The sequence below is a fragment of the Mus caroli genome, unplaced genomic scaffold (assembly GCF_978045245.1).
Source record: "Mus caroli unplaced genomic scaffold, Mus_caroli_1 scaffold_11, whole genome shotgun sequence".
Taxonomy (NCBI): Eukaryota; Metazoa; Chordata; class Mammalia; order Rodentia; family Muridae; genus Mus; species Mus caroli.
The window spans coordinates 12,574,475-12,594,704 of record NW_028227266.1 but is presented as its reverse complement, the minus strand read 5'-3'; the positions used below and the strand labels follow the sequence as shown (position 1 = coordinate 12,594,704).

Genomic DNA, 20,230 nt, shown 5'->3' with positions numbered 1-20,230 from the left:
AAAAAAGATGGCTAAATTAGAATCAGGCAAATTTAGAATCTGGTAAGATGGGTTAGGCTAGAGTCTAGGAAGGGGTAAATCTCTTTGAGAAGCCAATACCCATACTACCTGGTGTGACTTATTTTCCTCTGAAAACCCCTTTTCTCCTAACCCTCCAGCTTAAGCCTATACTTTTCAGAGAATAGAGGGAGAAAGTAACAGAGACCAAGACAAAAAGACACAGAGAGACACAGACACAGACAAAAAGACACAGAGAGACACAGACACAGACAAAAAGACACAGACACAGACAGGCACAGGCACAGGCACAGGCACAGGCACAGGCACAGGCACAGGCACAGGCACAGGCACAGGCACAGGCACAGGCACAGGCACAGGCACAGACACAGACACAGACAGGCACAGGCACAGGCACAGGCACAGGCACAGGCACAGGCACAGGCACAGGCACAGGCACAGGCACAGGCACAGGCACAGAGAAGAGAGTCTGAGAATGGAAGTCTCATAGTTAATGATTGACGATCGGTATTGTGACAGCTCAGTACTTCCTTCCTTAACACCTAACACCAGTTGACTGTTTGGTGTTAGCATGCCTGGAGAATGAACACAAGTATTCATGACTTGACTGAGTTTTCCTTGTTTTATGGGACTGAAAATTATTCTTTTATTTATTTATTTATTTATTTATTTATTTATTTATTTATTTTTGCTATTAATTGACTTAGGACCTCGTGTAAGGCAAACACTCCACCATTTAGCTACAGCTTTACTTTGCTTTTTCATTTTGAGAACAAGTCATCTAGGTTGACAATGAACTCACTCTATAATCTAGGGAGACCTTGACTTGAGAGCCTCCTGCAGCAGCCTCTTGCTACTGAGATTGCTGGCATGTTGCTGGTAGTTACTGGGATTGCTGGCATGTTGTTGGCAGTTACTGGGATTGCTGGCATGTACCAGCTGACCCAGAGAAGTTCTAACATGTCTGAGGGACATCAATGGTCCAGAAGAAATCAAAGGATATCTTTTAATAATAATAAATTTGGAAAGAGGCAGTTAAGGATCTAATGATACTAAAAAAGAAATCCACATTATGGAATTTACCAAGTGGCTCTGAAAATGAAGCAAGTGGGATATTTTTGGTTGCTAACTGGTTAATATTTAAGGATGCAAAATTGTAATCTGACAAGATCCCTGGGTTCCATCCTTAACTGCTGAGTTCTGCAATCAGCTTTCCTGATGTGTGGGTGGCTTCCTGGGTCCATGATTATTTCTGGATTTTTAAGAGAACATTTGTGCTATTGGAATGGTCTTTTCAGGGCATACTTCTCTCAGCTTTGCTGGGAACAGTTACATCAAGTATCGGCTTTCTGAAAATAGCAAAGAAGAGGACTTCAAGCTAGCGCTGCGCCTGAGAACCCTGCAAAGCAATGGAATCATAATGTACACTCGGGCCAACCCCTGCATGATTCTGAAGGTTTGTAAAATGGACTGCTTTCTTCTGCAGCTTGATTTTTGTTGTTATTTGTCATTGTTGTTGAGAAAGTCTTATGTTGAAGCCTAGGGCAACTTTAAACTCAAAACAACCCTGCCTCTCAGTGCTGAGATTATGGCCATGAGCCGCCATACCCTGCTCACAATCATTTCTTAATTGACTATGTTCAATCTTACATTGGGAGAAATTTAAAATTACTGTCTTGTGGGTTTACAAGACCACAACAGACTTCAGGATAAAAGAGAGAGCAATGGGCTTGAAAAGTGTGGCAGCATCCTACTCCATTTTAGTATTTAGTAATGTTTAGTATTTCAAAACTGGCTGGTAGAGGTTAGAAATCTCCCTATAGAAAGTGCATGAATGTTCACCTCCTTTATATTCCAATCACTCCACAGGGCATTAGGACAGATGTCTCAATCAATCCCATGACAAAGCTAATCCTTTAATGGGTTGGCTCTGTGCTTGTTCACTGTGTTCTCACCACACTCTCTGGATAGCTACACTGTAGCTTGGAGAGCAAGTAGGAGATCTTCGGCATAAATATTCCACGTATCCTTTGATGACCCAAGTCTCTCAGTTTTTAAGTCATTTCCTGACCTCAGAAGTCCTCTTAAAGCAGCCAGATTTCCTTCAAAATAAATCTGGCATTTGTATGCAGCTTGAGGCGCCTAGTGCCTTCGTGATTACACTAAGAATACTAACAGATGTAGCTGCATCTTTCTAATTTTAAATTTATTACAAATTTTCTATGGATGTGTTGTCCCCACTTCCTTGATCAAGAACAATCTGGAGGGTTTTACATATTCACTCAAGGTTGCTTAGCTACCAAGGGATAAGGCTGACTCCACTGTAGTGCATCCCACTCTGCTCCTCTCCTCCAAGCTCTTCTTCAGGTCACATCCTGTACATGTATAAACCACACCCAGCTTTATGGTCCCAGGGATGTACAAGACCACACCCAGCTTTCAGGAATGAAAGAGTGGGAGGAATAGTCGTTCCCTGATCTGTGTTTAGGGGCTTTATTTTATGCTATAGTTGCTCAGGCTACAGGTTGCTGAAGTCTTCAGAACCTGCCAAGTGAAAACAGACCATTGTCTCTGGCCTTCCCTCTCCTCTTTCAAGCTCTAACAGATTACTATAACACCAGTACTCTCTGTTAAATGACATCTATACTGCTCTGAACTTGAGAGGAACAGAAATGTCAGATAAGGATGGCTTGATTCTAAAATGAAGCTTGTCATCTTCCCATGCCTGGCATGTGTGTTACTAGTGCACCTCTCTGGCGACAGAAAAGAAGAATAAATCTCTGACATAACACTGGCCATGCAAGTATACTTCATGAAATAAATGTGTTTCTGAAGTTAGAAAACTGAATTCCTAAAAGTGAATTACAATAAACATAGGTGGTTGCTATTTGAAGGACTCTTTATGAAGGCTTTTGGGGTTGTGGATCATCACTGGCCCCTCTCTGTTATCTCCCTCATGTTAGGTTTGCCCAGAGCAGGTGGCAGCTATACTGCACTGTGGCAGATATTCATCCATGTTACCAGGAGTATCCTTGTAGGAGACTTGCTGAACACAGCCTTGTACAAGATTTGATCTTACTGGCTTCAGGTACATTGTGGGCTTTGTGCTTTGCTTCAGCCACTAAGCTGAAATGCTTGGCTTAAACTGCATCTCCAGGTGGCCTGTATTTTCCTAGGCAATGTGTGTTCTGTAAACATGTATTTAAGACAGTAGGGGGCAGAGGGCATTCTCTGGCAACTATTAAGGAGTTGCATGGTGGTCAGAAAAACAAAGCCTTCATGGAGGGAAATGTCACTGGATCCTGGCTGCACTAGAAAGCCCTTGCCTTCCCATCTCCCATTTACTACCCTGGCTTCTAACAGAGATGTGAGACTTAGCATAAACACACAAATTCAATAAAAAGTTAAAGCACCATTGACATGAAAATAAATGATTACAATGCAATTAATGAAGCAAAAAGAGTAAAATATCGTGATTTTGAAAAATCAGAAAAAAATATATTAGTTGAACACAAACCCAGTTCTGATTTTCCTTGCTGCAAAACCATAACAGAAGAAGGGGCTGTGCTTATGCCTATTAAGAACAAAGTGTCAGATTTCCAGAGCAGACTTGGGGAGAAATCACAGCAGTGCAAGGAGTTTCTTGTCAGACTTTTTGGCACCAAGTGGAAAGCAGACAGAAACATGGTTGCTAATCTAGAAAGACTCCTAAATATAGGAAATATTGAGAAAAGTGGTATGTCACAGGGTCCTTTAGTAAGATGATTCTCAGACATGGCTTGGTATCCCAGAACAGAAAGAAAGATAGGGTAAGTTCATAAGTTGTGTGGGTGGGTCTTACAGAGCATGGGACATGGAAGCTCTCAGCGTGCTTTAACATAACATTTATTTCTGATACCCACTCCCCTCCTAAAAGGCAGGAGTACCCATGTCTGCCTGTGAGGAGACTTGGAGGCAGTTGGTGATTTCTTTAGTAAGTGTCGACTACTGGACAGTGAGTGTGGATGAATGACAGGTGAGCAGGTTCGAAGCTCCTCAGGAGTTGCAAAAGGTCCAGGGACTGATTGGAACATCCACTCATTTATTTATTTCCTGAACCAAATATTTTTTCCTGAAGGTACCCCATGTGTCAGATAAACATCATATGGCTTGGTATCCTTTCCAGAAACTGTTTAATAACACTTGTGATGATCGATGGGCCTTAATTGAGAACTTGATTAGATTTAGAAGTGCTTGGGGGATGGGTGAGGCACACATCTAGCTATGGCTGTGGAAGGGTTTCAGAGACAATTTACTAAGAAGGAACTACTTTAAATGTGGCCACCAAGATGGGAGCTTGGTGCTCTGCTCCCACACCCTCCTGGGTAGGATGCACCGGGGCCTCTAAAAGTGTGGAGTGAAGAGTAAATCCTCCCCTTATTCACTTTCTATTAAAAAAAATGGTCACAATGAGGATAAAGCCAAATAACACAGACACCTGGCTAGACTATTCTACACTGAACCCTACACTAAGGATACACTGAGCCATACACTAAGAAACCAAAGCAATGAGACTCATAATTTATCAATTTCTACTCAAACTCCTACTTTCTTATGAAAACTACTTTTATGGATCTGGTTTCCTGTCTCTTAATCCTCTAATCATTGAAAATTGGACAAAGCACACCATTGATTTTGTACAACTCTGAAGATGTAGATATTTTATAACAAAGGGACATCCATCTTTCTCTGAATTGTGAATATCATTGAAAATAATCACTCATTTGCCTGACCAATAAGCCATTTCAGTAGTGTGGCTACAGACTTCTCACAGACCAGACACACTTCAGTCTCCACTGCTGTGCCTTGCTGGCAGTCTGATTCGAGAACATGTCATCTTTTGCAAAGAAGAAGACTTTAGAACTTGGTAGACAGAACTTGGTAGACTTGGTATCAGAGTGAAGTTTCCAGTGTTAAGATGACTCAGATACTCAAAGGGAAGGGAGTGGTGTATTATCTCCCTGGCATGGCATGCCTCGGGTTATTAACTTTTCACTGGGTGACTTTGGGCAGCCATATTCTAGAATATCACAGCAACAAACCTGATGGTTCAAAATGCTTGATGCTTCTTTAGATAAAGGTGAAATGTGTGGGCACCTAGATTCCTTCTCTTAGCAATGCTGCAGCTGTTATATTATTCTTAAAAAGCCCAGGGGGGGGGGGGGAGAGAAGAAACTTAGCTCTGTTTGGAACTCACAGGGGATAAATTTTAGTTCCTTAGTAGCAGAATTTTTATGTGTGTAGGTACATCAGGTTTGTGTCAATTCTTTCTGATTATTACCCAGAGGCAATTGGTAGTGATGGGGGAGGAGCATAAATCAAATAATATGTTAATTAAACACTCTTTTATAGAAACTTACATTAACTGCACGTTCACCAGCAGATTTTTCCATGACTGACTGAGGAGGACAGTGTTTTGTAGCCATGGAGTAAAGCAGCAGATGGGCTGTGGCAGGAGACAGAGTCTCCAAAGCTGTCCGTATTCTATCACTTTATTACGTGCACTCAAATGCACATGTGGGTATTATCTAATCATTGTCACTGAGGAGTTTTGCTGTTATTTACAATGGCCATTCAGTCTATTTTGCTAAACAACAGCAAAAACTAGCAATTGTATATGATTATAGGTGAAAGCCCTCTGAAAATAAATGTTTGCTTTCAGACCTGTCCATCCAAGCATGGATATTGCAGAGCAGTGTGTGTGTGTGTGTGTGTGTGTGTACATGCTTCATGTGTGATATAGGCAGCCATTCTGCTGCAGAAACCACAGCCCATCTTTGTCTCCAAACCCACCAAGATAGAGCAGTGCTTTCCAGAGAGCAGGGTGGTACAGGCAGGCCTGGAGTTAAGGCTCAGCATTCCCAACTCCCTGGCTCTGCCCCACTCAGAGTGGCAGTGTTGATGGGGCATGAATGCATGAGCTGGACTTGCATGTGAGAAAATCCACGAGTCACAAAGCATGACATGAGAGTCACTGGGTTGTTTGCTACGGGAACTTTCTGAAACAGAACATTTGGACGGATGAGTGCTGCAGAACCTGCTCACTCTATCAAGCACACCATGCAAAGACCAGCTGGGCTCATTTCTATAAATTCATTCAACATTTTACTTCTTAAGCTGCTGGTGACATGGAAGGAGTGTTCCTGTTGGCCTGTCATTTCTGCCCTTTCACAAGTGTCTATGTATGCTATGCACAGAAATGCAGATGTCAGGACATCTCAGGACAGACAGACCACACACTCCTGGGACACTAGACTCCACAAAATAATTTCCTAGATCTAGACCCTTTTGTCTCACTGAGCCCAGCGGTAAGCCCCCTAGTGGCCAAATGTAAGCTTGGTTACATGGAGACCTAGCCTTCCACCCCCCAATCCTAATACCACAGAGCATATCTAAGAAACATAGTCCAGAGGGGACCACCAAGAGTCAAAGGCCATCTCCTCAATACAAGGGAAGCCTGAGTCTACTGAAGTCTGCCTGTGCTCTCTGCCAGCTAGGATCTTTGGGTGGTTCAGCTTTCTCTCCTATGGACAATGAATGCTCCCTGGTGGTGGCCTTCATGGGTTTGGTAGATGCACTTTCTAAAGCAGACAGGTCTCCTCTGGAGCACCCTGACCAGGGATTGGAACAGCTGCAAATTGTGAACAGCTGATCAAAAGGTTCTGTGGCTAAAAATTCATAAACTGTAAGCCAAGGGTGCCGAACTCTCAGTCAACGTGCCCTAATATAGTTATGGATGATTTAACACAGAATTATAAACTTACTTAAACTGTTAGTAGATTTTTTTTGTAATTTTTTTTCTATTGTGCAATTCTAAACCGTAAACTTCGTACTTTTATAGATGACAAAATCATGTCGCAGTGCCACTCAGAACAAATGTTTACATTCTTTTCCAAACCATCTGGTGGGCTATGAGTTGTTGGACACCCATGACATTTAATATGTGGCCCAAGAAAATTGATCTTCACGCAATGTGTCCCAAGGAAGACAAAAGGCTGGATACCCCTCCTATATGCAGTCGCCAAGCTTAGGCACTCTGGGAGTGCCTCTTGTCCATTTGTGAAAAGTATAGGAAAAGGCGGGCTTAAGGATAACACCAGTGTTTAATATCCAAATTACACACAAAGTTGGGTACCAGGCAACCCTTGCTTCTATTTGGCCTCTTCTCTCCACTATATCACACTTTTGTAAACTTGTTTGCGGAGTGTAAGTATATGTGTGTGCAGAGTTAACATGTGACCATGCTCCTGCCAACTAGACTAGTGAACCCCAGAAGGGCAGAATAGCTTAGCCTTACCCGCCTTAGCTTATTGTATACCACATGGTGAGTGTCCCGTGGGAATGGGTGATTTCATGGAAATTAGTGTTGTGACAGAGAGGGGTGCAGAAACAAACAAGATATCACCGTGGATCTTAAAGGGGCATGATCCACAGAAACGTTCTTAAATACCACCATGCGCTTCCTGGACATCCCTATGATTGGTAGCAGGAAGATCTGAGAAGTGTCCTGCCTATGTTTTCCTGGCAGACAGTAGAGGGCTTTAGTTCACACATATGCAGACGCACAATGGATGGAACATCTGCCCAGCTGGGATCATACCGTTACGGGTCTAGACTCATGAGGGCTCTGCATTTCTTCTTGCACAGATTGTGGAAGGCAAGCTGTGGTTCCAGCTGGACTGTGGCAGCGGCCCTGGGATCCTGGGCATCTCCAGCCGTGCTGTCAATGATGGGAGCTGGCACTCTGTCTTCTTGGAGCTCAATCGCAATTTCACCAGCCTGGCCCTGGACGACAGCTATGTAGAGCGTCGCAGGGCCCCCCTGTACTTCCAGACGCTAAGCACTGACAGTGCCATCTTCTTTGGTGCACTGGTGCAGGCTGATAACGTCCGCAGCCTGATGGACACGCGTGTTACTCAGGTCCTCGGTGGCTTCCAGGGTTGCCTGGACTCCGTGGTGCTCAATCACTACGAGCTACCCCTCCAAAACAAGCGCAGCAGCTTCGCGGAGGTTGTGGGTCTGACGGAGCTGAAGCTGGGCTGTGTGCTCTACCCAGATGCGTGCCAACGCAGCCCCTGTCTGCATGGGGGCAGCTGCAGCAGCTTGCCCTCTGGCGGTGAGTGCATATCTGTGCAGGCGAGGGGAGGGAGTGCACCTGAGGTCTGCCCACTTCACAGCCAGCCCCTCCCACCTTCTCCTGGACCCTCCCAGAAAGGATGGCCCTTTGGATATAACTTTACCAGTGCCTTCATGGGTTGGAGGAGTGGACCTGCAATCCTGGGAAGAGAATTAAGAGGAAGGGTCTTTGGAGCACACTTGAAAAACGAGGAGAGGGGACTTGGGATAACCTAAACTAGTTGGTGCTGGAATGAAAATCTGAGTTTTATCTCTAGGAGCCCCATACTAAAAGCTAGATATGGTGACCTGCACCTGTACCCCAGCACCAGGAAGGGAGAGGTAGGTGACCCTTGGGGCTCGACAGCCAGACAGCCTAGCCTACATGGAGAGTTCCAGGCTGGAGAAGATCCTGTCTCCAAAACAGAAAAAATGGGAAGTGCCTGAGAAATAGCCTTTACACCTTCCTAATTACTCATGATACTAATCACACACACACACACACACACACACACACACACACACACACACACACGCACACACGCGCGCACACATGCACACGCACGCACACACTCACGCACAAGTAGGTGAAACTATACAGAGACTCTCAGGAGGGAATCCAATCAAGCTCAGCACAGTGCTCTCTAGTCATTTCTTCCCCAGGTACATCCTCCATGGAAGGAGAGGGAAGCAGGAAAGCAATGGGAGATGATGGAGAAAGGGGGAGAACAGAGCCACAAAGTCTGTCTAGAGTTGTTTAAGGCCCAGGAGCCTGAGGTTGAAGACTCCCTTTTCCTCCTAGATGCAGCGTCTGTGTGGAGAACCTCTAGACAGGTTTCCCTCTGGCTGCACCTTGCCACCACCTCTCAGCAGCCCCAGTTAGCCCGAGCAGCCCCTTTGCAGAGGTACTCAGCAGCCATCTGATTGGTGGACTTAAACCTTCTTCACAATCACTTGAGATTCTGCTCAGCCTTAACATCTACTTTGGGTGCAGCCAGACTCTGAATTTAGAGTCCATTTTATTTTAAGAATGTTATAAACTGTCCATGGAGTGATGCAGTACAGGAACACAGACAGCAAAGTTGTTCAGACTCACATACGTCACTGTCACAATGAGGGCCCAGTGCCCTGGGGGGGAGTTACTACTGTCTCGATTTAAGAAATCTATTTGCTGTTTTCTCAGCAGTATATGTAAATAAAGGGTGGTTATGGCTCCATAATTCCCGAATGATGGACAGTGACTCTCCACTAGCTGTTCTGCAAACCAGCCCCTCATGACAAATCATGGCCAGTTTTTTATGAGACAAAAAAAAAAAAAAAATCCCTGCCTGTGTGAGCCACTGACGGTATATAAAAGGGCATATAATTAAATTGGGTTGAAATTGAACACCATGCCATGTCAAATCCTGCGTATGCAGCCACAAATTGTAATATACTTTAACCATGCCAGGACATGGTTTTCCTGGCAAAGCTGTGGTCTTCCAGAGAGGGTTATCTTTATAACAATAATAGTCACTGAACAAAGGCGAAAGACTGTGGAGTCTGGCTCAGCAGGGTGCATTTTAACTGCCATGAAATGCTTTAGTTAAGTACTCAGAACAGGTATGTTATATAACTAAATGGCTCTAGGGCCCCTCTGAGAAACACTAGTTATTTTTCTGGTTTTTGTTTTGTTTTGTTGAGACAGAGTCCCACTGTGGAACCAAGGATGGTCTTAGGTTTCTGGTCTTCCTGCCCCTGCTTTCTGGGCACTGGGATTCCAAACAGGTATCACCACACACCAGGCCTTCTGCATTCTACCAGCTGAACTACACACCCTCCTCTACTTTTTCTTATACCTTTCCCTCCCAAATGGTCAGCCTTGCCTGTGTATGTGCAAACCATCTTTCTTGGTTCCACATACTTGACTTTCTTCTATGATGGGGCCATCTTCTTGATTCTGGGCTCCTCAGTAGGTTCTCTTCCCTCCAGGGTAATGTAGTCTCTTTTGGGCTCCAGTCTCTTCTTTGCACCTACCAGTGTATGCTTTTCTAAAATAATCAGTGCATCCTCCCTCACCCCCATCTTGAGCAGCAACCTCTTGCCTCAAGGCCACCATCTGGCCAAAGTGAGGAAGCCCTACAAGAACAGCCATCCTCCCAAGCCGCTCCAAACCTGATGTAAAGAATCTAGTTCTGGAAGCATGGTTGAAGGTGATTCAAGCCCCACCTAACAGAAATGTCAGAGGTCTTCTGGGACTTACTGTGGAGCCAGGGACACAGAATTCCTTTCCTGGATATGCAAGGGGGGACCTACAGGCTTCTTTGCTGTAAAGATGAGGCCCTAGCCTCAAAGAAGAGACTTTATTTTCTAAACTCCATCTTCTATTAATATCATGGACATTTAAAAAAACTTTTATTTATTTACTTTTTCTTTATATGAGTGTTTTGGCTACATAGGTATCTATGTACCACATACATGCCTGATGGTCAAGGAGGCCAGAAGAGGCATCAGACCCCCAGGAACTAGAGTTACAGGCAATTGTGAGCTGCCATGTAGATGGTAAGAATAGAAGTTGGGTCCTTTGGGAGAGCAGTCAGTGCTCTTAACCACTGGGCCATCTCTCCGACACCTATCATGGTCATTTTTGTCATGTCCTTGTTTTTCCTAGCTGAAAAACATCTCTGCTGCCAAATTAGGAGAGTGGGTACAAGAAAGGAACCAGCAAAACTCAGGTGTCTACTTCCTGCTGTGGAACCATAAATTAACCATATTTACTTACAAGAAGCACCTTCTTTAAACGAACAAAGACATTAAGTGTAGTCATGCCCTCATAAGTTCCCTCTGGTTGCCAGAGAGGTCTGATCACAAGGCTATGGTCTTGGGCTCCCAGATCAACAGCTAGGATGTGTACGATACTGCAAGAGGATATTTGAGTTAAGGAAGTAGACTTAGGTTCTTAGAGGTAAGCACCTGCACATGACAATCTGACAGCAGAGTTCATTTGAACATCAATCTGTTCTGTAACTCTCTCCCATGGGTCACTGGAAAATGCCAAGACACAGTTTGCCAGCCTCATTCTTCACTCACAGAACAATCCTGAAGGACTGGTTGTCGAATCTCCTGGGAACAGACTTCATTCTCAAACTGTGGCATATTGTTCCAGAACGTTAATAACCTTTAAAGCAGCCAACCCACAGCAAGGAATATTCCTTTTCAGGGTTCCTCCCCAACTACCCCAAACCCAACCAAAAGCCTTGGCACAAGGACCAAAGGGTTGCATCTACTGGTCTGGAATGGCATGCTCAGCAGCTCTGACCAACCTTATAATTCTTCCTGCCTAAGAAGCAATCCTCAGGAACCCCAGGGGAGTCAAAGCACAGAGTGTTAAATTGTAACTCAACTCTATAAATCAACCACAGAAAGAAGGCTTCCCCTTGGTAGTGCCTTAAAATTATATATATTTCACAAACATGACCTGGAAACAGCAATCACCATGGAAAAGAAATGGCTAGGACCCGTTCTGACCTTTGTATTCTCAGAGCCATTGGGTTGGGTGTAGACCAGGGGGTACCCACATTCTGAATAAGGCATGATCAATTCTCCACGCCTCATGATGCTCAACTCAAGATGATTCAGGGAAAACACACTGGGAACTAAGCTGTAGTTTGGTGAAGCAATGCACCAAGCCATGCTGTCACTAGGCCCAAGCAGTCACTCAGACAACTTTGTATTCAACTAGAAACCTCAATCCTACAGGAAAATCGATGAATTCTCAGTAGTCAGAGATACTAGTTTGAGTGTACATAATACTAGAATATCACTCACCTTGAAATGCTTACACACTAAGACATTTGATTTTTCAACATTTTTTCCTTCTATAGCCCTCTCCTATTTTAAAGAATAAACAACCCCCCCCCAAAAAAAAGAAGAAATGAGAAATCTAGCATCATAAACCTGAGAAAATGTGAAGCCAGAATTTTGCTCCTTGCTATGCTCAATTGTGCCCCAGGAACAAGCTACAGTGTAGTTGCTGAGGATGCTAAAAAGATATAAGGTGCTACCCAAACCTAGAGATTCAGTCTGTGCCTCAGCACAATCCCTAGACAATAATCTGATTTCACTTCCGGCTCTGAGATGCCCTGGAATCCGGAGAACCTTTACCTCCTGTTTCCCTCTCTATTATATGGAGGTTCTCCACCTCTGACATGCATCAGGTCACTTGAGGAACTTGTAAGGTTTTGCTGTTGAGGAGTCTCTTCATTATTCATTTAAAAGGAAAATGTTTTTGTTTGTCTCTGTCTCTTGTTGTCCACACCCAGAAGAATCTTCTTCTGAATAATCAAATAATACTTGCAAACTCCTGAATGTTTTGCCAAGGAAAGATCAAAAACAGTAGAAAGCAGACACAAGCCTGAAGTCTCAGAATCTACAGAAATTCAGGCATCGCTGTGTTAACAAGGCAGACTCCGTGTACATCCAAGTTTGAGAACCACGGCTGCTGGTGGATCTTAGTTTTTTATCTGCAGGAATGTGCTCTGTGAGTACCAAGAGAGGTAAACAGAGAGGTCGTTAAAAGAAGTTGAAAGTCAGATGAACGGACCCAGAGTATCACTCTCTTGTCAGCAAAATTAGGTTACCCCAGAGATCCTCAAAGATAAAACCAACAGTGTCTGCCCAGCTCAGCAGCCCTGAGTATTCTGCACATCAGGTTGCATGATGGGCTCTTAGATGGTGAAACAGACAGACACAGAAGTGTCCTTGGCAGCAAATTCCTTATGTTGATTTACCCTGCTTTGTGAAGGATTTGGTTCCCCTTCCTTGTAAGTCTGAGTAAGTTCAGTTCTTCAAAGTTCATCCAGTGGCAATGCTGTGCTGACCCATGTCCATGTTAAGTCCCAAGTCCCACTGCTTTCTTAGTGACCAGCACATGTCACGTGTAGCCAGCTTCCCCTCAGCTCTACATGTGTTCCACCATTGGCCTCCTGATCAGAGGTGCAAGAATGCAGAAGCAGCCTGCTAAGCGTACACAATGGAGGTCATCTGAATGAATACTGCAGCTTATGAAAAATGTTTTTCTTTTTTGAGTGACATTTCTAAATTACAAGTTGATCAATTTTTGTTGTTCTTTTCGACAGCATTAATAGCAATAGATGCTAAATTCAAAAAGTCTAAGTCATGTTAAGGCACAAAAGAACATTCTAGAAGATGAGATTCTACCATATACCTCTTTCTGTGGGCACATAAAGACTGCCACATTCCCAAGGAAATGAATCAAGGCCTCAATCAACACATTGAAACTGAAATGTGGGCCACCTGTCCTAAGAACCAGTACAGTTTTCTCCAGAGGTTTTTGTTTGACAAGGTCCTAAAGCATTGAATAGACCTTGCTTGCAGAAAGGAAAAACTCAAATTAATGAGAGAGGATGGTCAGCAGCAGCTAGAGCATCCCCAACTGTGATTAACACTCACCTCACACACACACACACACACACACACACACACACACACACACACTCATTTCCCACATTAACTGAGATCTTTCAGAGATTGGTAGTCTCAGTACTGAGCCTAAAATTCATATTAAAAAACCTTTTCTGACTTTAGCTGGTAGAAAGAGAAGAACAGAGACAAAGGAGACAAAGACAAAGAGAAGGAGACAGACAGAGAGACTAGGTATGCTTTGGTGCATGTACATGTGCGTGTGTGCATGCAAGTGAAGGTCAGCAATCACCTCCACTGTTGTTCCTCAGAACATGGCTTACCTTGCTTCTCTTTAAGATCAGGTCTCTCTGGCCCAGAACACAATAGTTTGGCTAGGCTAACTGACCAGTGAGCCCCAGGGATCCGCCTCTATATATCTCTCAAGTGCTGGCATTATAAGCATTCACCCTCATACTGGACTTTTTCCAGTTCCTGGGAATCTGATCAAACTCAAGCCTTCATGTTTGTGAGTCAAACACTTAATTGACAGAGCTAGTTCCCCAGCCTGCAGTAATTGGCTTTATAAGCAATAGGATGGTAAAACTGACTTTAGAGTCTGCAGTAATTACAACCTAACCCTAAAGTACCTAGTACCTGTATTGACTTACAGAATCTAAGAGCCCTGTTATTCTCTCTGACATGAGCACTCCTGAATATGACTGATCATAAAAAGGAAGGAGGTTCTTAGAAGTCAAGCATCTTGGGCATGGCCACACACCATCGATGGGCAACACCCAGGACTCAGTCTGGGACCCAGGTCCTCACCATATCCAAATACCTCCTCAAGTCATGATCATTCTACAATTCAGCCAGCATGGCAGCAGATGAAACTAGGTCTCTGGTGCTTTGTATGTGTCTGTCAATATTTTCACCCCTGTGCAGCAGGCATTGCTTCTTTATCAAGATGTGGACCCAAAGTATGATGTTCACCTTGCCCTGGTGAGCAGAGCAGAGGGTTGATGCCATTGCTTGGGTGAAGTGGGGGAAAAAAACCTAAGCAAAGAAATAAAACAGAAATTGTCTTGATTATTTGCCTGCACCACCCAAATTTGCTCTATAACTGCTTGTTCTGATTCTATTTTTGCATTTAATAGGTTTTATGATGTTCTTCTTTAAGTAACAGAAGAAGCATTTTAAGTTTGTCTGGATGCAGGTTTCAAAACCATCTGCATGGGCTATAACTAGGCGTGTAAACAGGAACACAGATTTGGAGGCAAGGCTTAAAAATATACTTCCCATGTCGCCAAGATTTGAAGGGAAAGAAGCTGTGGGGCTTTTTGTACACATATTTCAATGCTAGTAGGGCCATTTCCTCCTTACAAGCTGTGAAGTACTACACAGTCCATCTGCTCACTGGCTTCAATAACCACAAGAGAACCATCTCACCTAAGTTCGTGTTTTCTTATTTGTAAAGAAGCCATGATAATAAGTGTGATTCAGAGATGATAATGCATGCAGTTGTTACAAGAAGTAAATGAAATACAAGCCATAGAAAGTTCTTGGAATTTTTCCTAATCATATGGTAAGTTATTATTCTGGTTAGTTATTTTGTTACTTCTTTCCCACCTCCCAAAAGCCCAACTCTTATTCAGACTTGAGAAAGTATACCATGAAAAACTGTTTTTAATATTTGTGACAGGGTTAGATAATATTTGCAATCAATTTGATGCTTTCTGGTTCTTTTTAGAAAGTGTGTGTGTGTGTGTGTGTACACGCGAGTGCGCACGCATAGGTGTATGTTTATAAATAAATGTATTAGTGTACATAGGAGTAGTTGTGCATGTATAGGTGCACATGTATGCAACTGTATGTGAATGTACATTTTTTAATATGTAGGTATGTAGATATGTCTATGTATTGGTGTATAAGTGTATGTGGATGTATATGTATGTATTTACATGTGTTAGAGTGGTGTGTAAGTGTGTGTGTTAAGCAACATAAGGGAACTCTTAAGAACAGTAACATACATGACTTTGTTCATCTAATTATTGTTTGCTCCTAAAAGGAATGTCTGTTTCTGTCAGTCTTACTTCTGCTCCCCACCCCCATGAGGAACTGTGTGAAATTATCTCTTATTCTTGGCAAATCATTAGTCTCATTTAATGATAATTGATTCCAGGGCCCTCTGTTCCTTTGTTGTGTGGGTCAGAGATGACAATGCAGATCTGAAATAGTCAGCCTCTTTCTGATGGCAGAGATGTGCTCAGTGAGTTGTAGTTACAGTAACAGGTGGTGTTTGAAACAGGTCAGGAGAGCCTGGCCGGGCCTGAGTCTACCCAGCTTTGTAAGCATGGGAAAGTCCTAGCATCTCTAGGACTAGGTTTCTGTGGCTGTAAACATCTCTGAGCCTGTGTAGATGGTGCTTATCACAGTTTCTATTCTAGACGTGCTGGTAACAAAGTGTTTATAGTGTTTGCTCTTTTCTGTACTCATCTAGTTTCCAACTGTTCTAGCAGTGGTTTCATAACTGCCCTGTCAAATACCCAATCACTATAAGCAGGCACCTGCACACCTCCACGTGTCAAAGAGTATCTTTAAAGACAGGAAGTCAGTCAGGCTGACTGCTACAGCAAGTAGTCATAGATGCCTTATAGAAGATCATGAGGAAGTTGCTTAATTGGAAAGATAATGTTAGAGTTCTCCAGAAAAGAAGAGAATCAACAGGAAGAAATTTATCATATTCTATCTATCTATCATCTATCTATCTATCTATCTATCTATCTATATATATATATATATATATCTTTCACACAGACACACATACACACACAAATGCGTATTTATATCATGCAAAGAAAGGGATAAGATAATCTTATGGGATTATCTAAATGCGATTTGGGGCTAGCAAGCCTAAAATTTGTAGGGCAGGTTAGTGGTTGGGAATCCATATAAGAGCTGGTTTTGCAGTATTGAAATGATAACCCATAGAGCAAGCCAGTTGGCTAGAAATGCGGAAATATTTTCTCTGGGTGTTGACTTAAAACAAAAATTCTTCTTGAGCTCACACACATTATGGACAATAATGACTGATTGTAAATGTTGATATATCCACAAAACCTAAACTATAAGACCAGGGTTTAAATGAGCAGGGTTATAAGAGCACGGTAGTTTAGTTGATCTGAAACACAAACTAACCTGTTATGGAGATCAAAAAACAAACCAGGAGAAACTACACAGGTAGAAAAACATCATGAATTATTATTACTCTCGGGAGGTAAGCGAAGAGGCTATGGCCATAGTATGCAAATCTGGGGCTAGTGTTACACAAATGCCAAAAGAAAAGGGGGAGAAGACAGAGTTATTGAAACACACTTGTCAGACAGTCTCAAAAGTAATCCAAAATGATAAACTGTCGGCAGAAATAAGCAAGTAAGAATTTAAGGACACAGACAAGATAAAGAGTTTCAGGAAGGTCTCAATTTCAGATGCAAATAGGAAAACTTCCAAGAAGACAGAAGAGAAAGCAAAGGAAAACATCAATAAACAGGTGCAAGAACATGTACAATTTACCAAAACTAAAGGATGTGAGTTTCAAGATTACAGGGGCCTACTGAGGATCCAGCACTGGCTAGAACAAGTCCATGCTAAATCACAGCATAGCTAAATAGCATGAAATTCCAAAAATCTGACCTTCCAAAATATTTGAGAGGAAAGCAATCTGGTCTCTTGCAAGCTTCAGAGACTTTGGAGTTCCCAAAAACAACATGCAGAAGATTGCTTCAATTTCCTAATGTAATCTAACTTTCAATGAGGTCTTAGGATTTAACTAGACAAAATTCCCTAAAATTTGCTTCCTTCAACCCCTTCCCATGGGAAGCAATTATAGAATCACCAAATGAAAGAGAGAGTAAGCCAGATGAATCCAGAAACTGATCTTTAACACAGGTATTTGAAAATGCTGGGTAGGTCAGCTGTTCAAGGTGGAGCCCCCAGAGGTATCAGTAAAGACCTCCTTAGCAAGTAAGGATGTGAGCTAATGTGTGCAGCTCAGCACAGGAAGGCCTGGTTGGCAAAACGTACGGGGAAAATTTAAATAAGTATTCAGAAAAAGAGGAATCCAAAGCACAGGTTCATCTTTGAACTGTTTTTTAAAGACAAAGATATGCATGAAAATAAAAGTCAGAATTCACTAGATAGCTTAGCTACAAATAGCATATGACAGTTAATTACAATAATACAAATACTGTTTGTTTAATTAACACTAAAAGATTACAATGTATTGGGGGGAAGGGCCATAGAAGACTGCCCATATGTGATGTGATTGATGTTTTGAAATCAAAGACATAATGGAAATCCAGCAGAAAACTGTGATTGTTAGAAACAATCACAAACTATCAGCATTCTACAGAAGAAAATGCTAAAATCCTGACAGGGATATCCAGGTTGTTCCTAAGGCGTTATCAACACTGTGATTGACAATGCAAAACTCAGAGCATCCCTCATTTACTAAGTGTGTGTCTAAGGCTAAGGACAACAACTTCATAGTCATAGTAATGTATCGTTTCTACCCCAAGGCACATGTAAGACTCTGAGTCTTCATTTGCCTGATAGTTAATGTTGTCTGTGGTACAGATATCAGTGCCTATTTTTGTATGACAGGTTCATGAATAGAACATGAAAGAGATGCAAAGACGAGGCTCTGCACAGGGGATATGAAGGTTAGGCACTGAGTTTCAGTTGAGTTGGCTTGGCCTCGCTCGAAGCTCAGGGCAGAAGGGAGCGTGGCACCAATGGCTTCTCCCATCTGGAGCTGTCACCATTTGCAGAAGCCTGATAAAGAGTGCACTGCCATCTCCCTCACCATCCTGGTCTCTGCTCTTAGGGTCTCTAACAAGATCACTAGAGTTCTATAAAATATGGATAGTTAGGTGAATTTTTGTACTACCATGGACTACCATGGAATACAAACTACACCCTGGTATTTTTTTCATGACAAATGAATTCTACCTAACCAGTGTGCTGATCAACTTTGGAATTCAGGCCTTGCTTAAGATAAGGAATCGAGAGGACCTATCACAGCTGAGTCTAAGGATGCATATCACTGAGGCATCCCCAGCTCATAAGGCCCTCTCTTTTCCCCAGGCTATCAGTGTTCCTGTCTCTCGCAGTTCACGGGAACAAACTGTGAATCAGAGATCACAGCCTGCTTCCCTAACCCTTGCCGTAATGGAGGATCCTGTGACCCCATAGGAAACACCTTCGTCTGCAGCTGTAAAGCCGGCCTCACAGGTGTCACGTAAGTGAGACTGCACAAGGACCTCTCTTTACACGCTTCTTATCCTAAGGAAACAACCCAGCATGTAGTTCATTCGAGTAAATGGGTACTCTGCTGTCTTTCCCACACGGTGTTCACATGGGCTGGCTTAAGGTAAAGTAACTGAAATACAAACAGGAGATCCCGAGTTCAGATTCCTGGCACGCTCCTTGAAAACCTGGGTAGGGGGCATGAACTTGAAACCCTAAGGCTGGGATTGCCTGGGATTTGTGAACCAGTCAGCCTAGCCAAACTACTGTGCTTTGAGTTCAGTGAAAGACAGGTTCTCTCACAAAACAATAAAGACAGAAAGTGATGGAGAAAGACATCTGAGATCAAGCTCTTGTCTCCACAGGCATGTGTACACAGCCACACTGACAAGGAAATACATTACATACACACAGGAGCATGTGCATACATGTACACACACATGTGAGCACACATACACACGGCAGTTATATCTAATTGCATGTTTTATTTTATCCTTTTGTCCCCTCAAGCTTATTCAATCCCCATGCATTTTGTAATGTTGAAGACACTTCTTAAATGTACTTAGCACCACCTAAATCTTCCAGGATGATTCTGAGACACACATAAAACTCCCTTCCCAGAGCCTGACAACTGGACTCCACTACCTGGTGCTTAATGACTATTCTGAGAAATTAAGCCTTACCTTCCCTTTGAAAACCCTTTTCCTCCAGGAAATGGGTGAAATTAAAGTGTAAGGCAGACAGAAATGGAATGCTTTAAATTGTGAGTAAAAGGCCACTTCCAGGCATCCTTGATCAGTTCAGAAGTACATACGTGTACTCTTCAGCAAGTGAGAGCCTAATTACAGATCAGCTTGGCATGTTCATTAGAGCAAGTCTCTGAGGACTCCACCAAAAAATCCTTAGCTGAGGTTGACTCGCTGGGTGTAATTTAAAGTATTAAAGCTGCACTTATTTTTAAATTCTCTGTGATTCTAACTAATTTCTGATTGACCTAGCTCCAGTCTGTTCAAATTAGGGATATTTAGACTACATTTTAAATGGTAGATTACCAAAACTATGGGTGAAGAAGGAGGGAAGTTTTAATTATGTGCTTTGAGTGTTAAAGTAAGACAGATTCAGACTTTAAAGCTACGGGGAAGCTACTGAGAGATACACCTGAATTCAGGTCCCAGCAGCCATACTGAGTGGTTCCCAACCACCTGCAATTCCAGCTCTAAGGGATCTAATGCCCTCTACTAGTCTGTGCAAGCACCTGTACATGCATGGTACACACATGCACGCGCATGTGCGCAATGCGTGCGCGTGGGCACATACACACACACACACTTAAAATAATTGTAAAAGCCTA

The 20,230-nt window shown here is 43.0% G+C and overlaps 1 protein-coding gene across 3 annotated transcripts in view; it reads left to right on the top strand.

Moving 5' to 3' along the window:
• Nucleotides 1-20,230, top strand: part of Fat3 (FAT atypical cadherin 3) — a 588,937-nt gene that overhangs the window by 555,509 nt on the left and 13,198 nt on the right. For all 3 annotated transcript variants that reach the window (XM_029481733.2, XM_029481732.2, XM_029481730.2), the window contains 3 exons: nt 1,317-1,474; nt 7,705-8,173; nt 18,718-18,871. In XM_029481733.2, the coding sequence (XP_029337593.1) occupies nt 1,317-1,474; nt 7,705-8,173; nt 18,718-18,871 (781 nt within the window). The remainder of the gene's footprint in view (nt 1-1,316; nt 1,475-7,704; nt 8,174-18,717; nt 18,872-20,230) is intronic.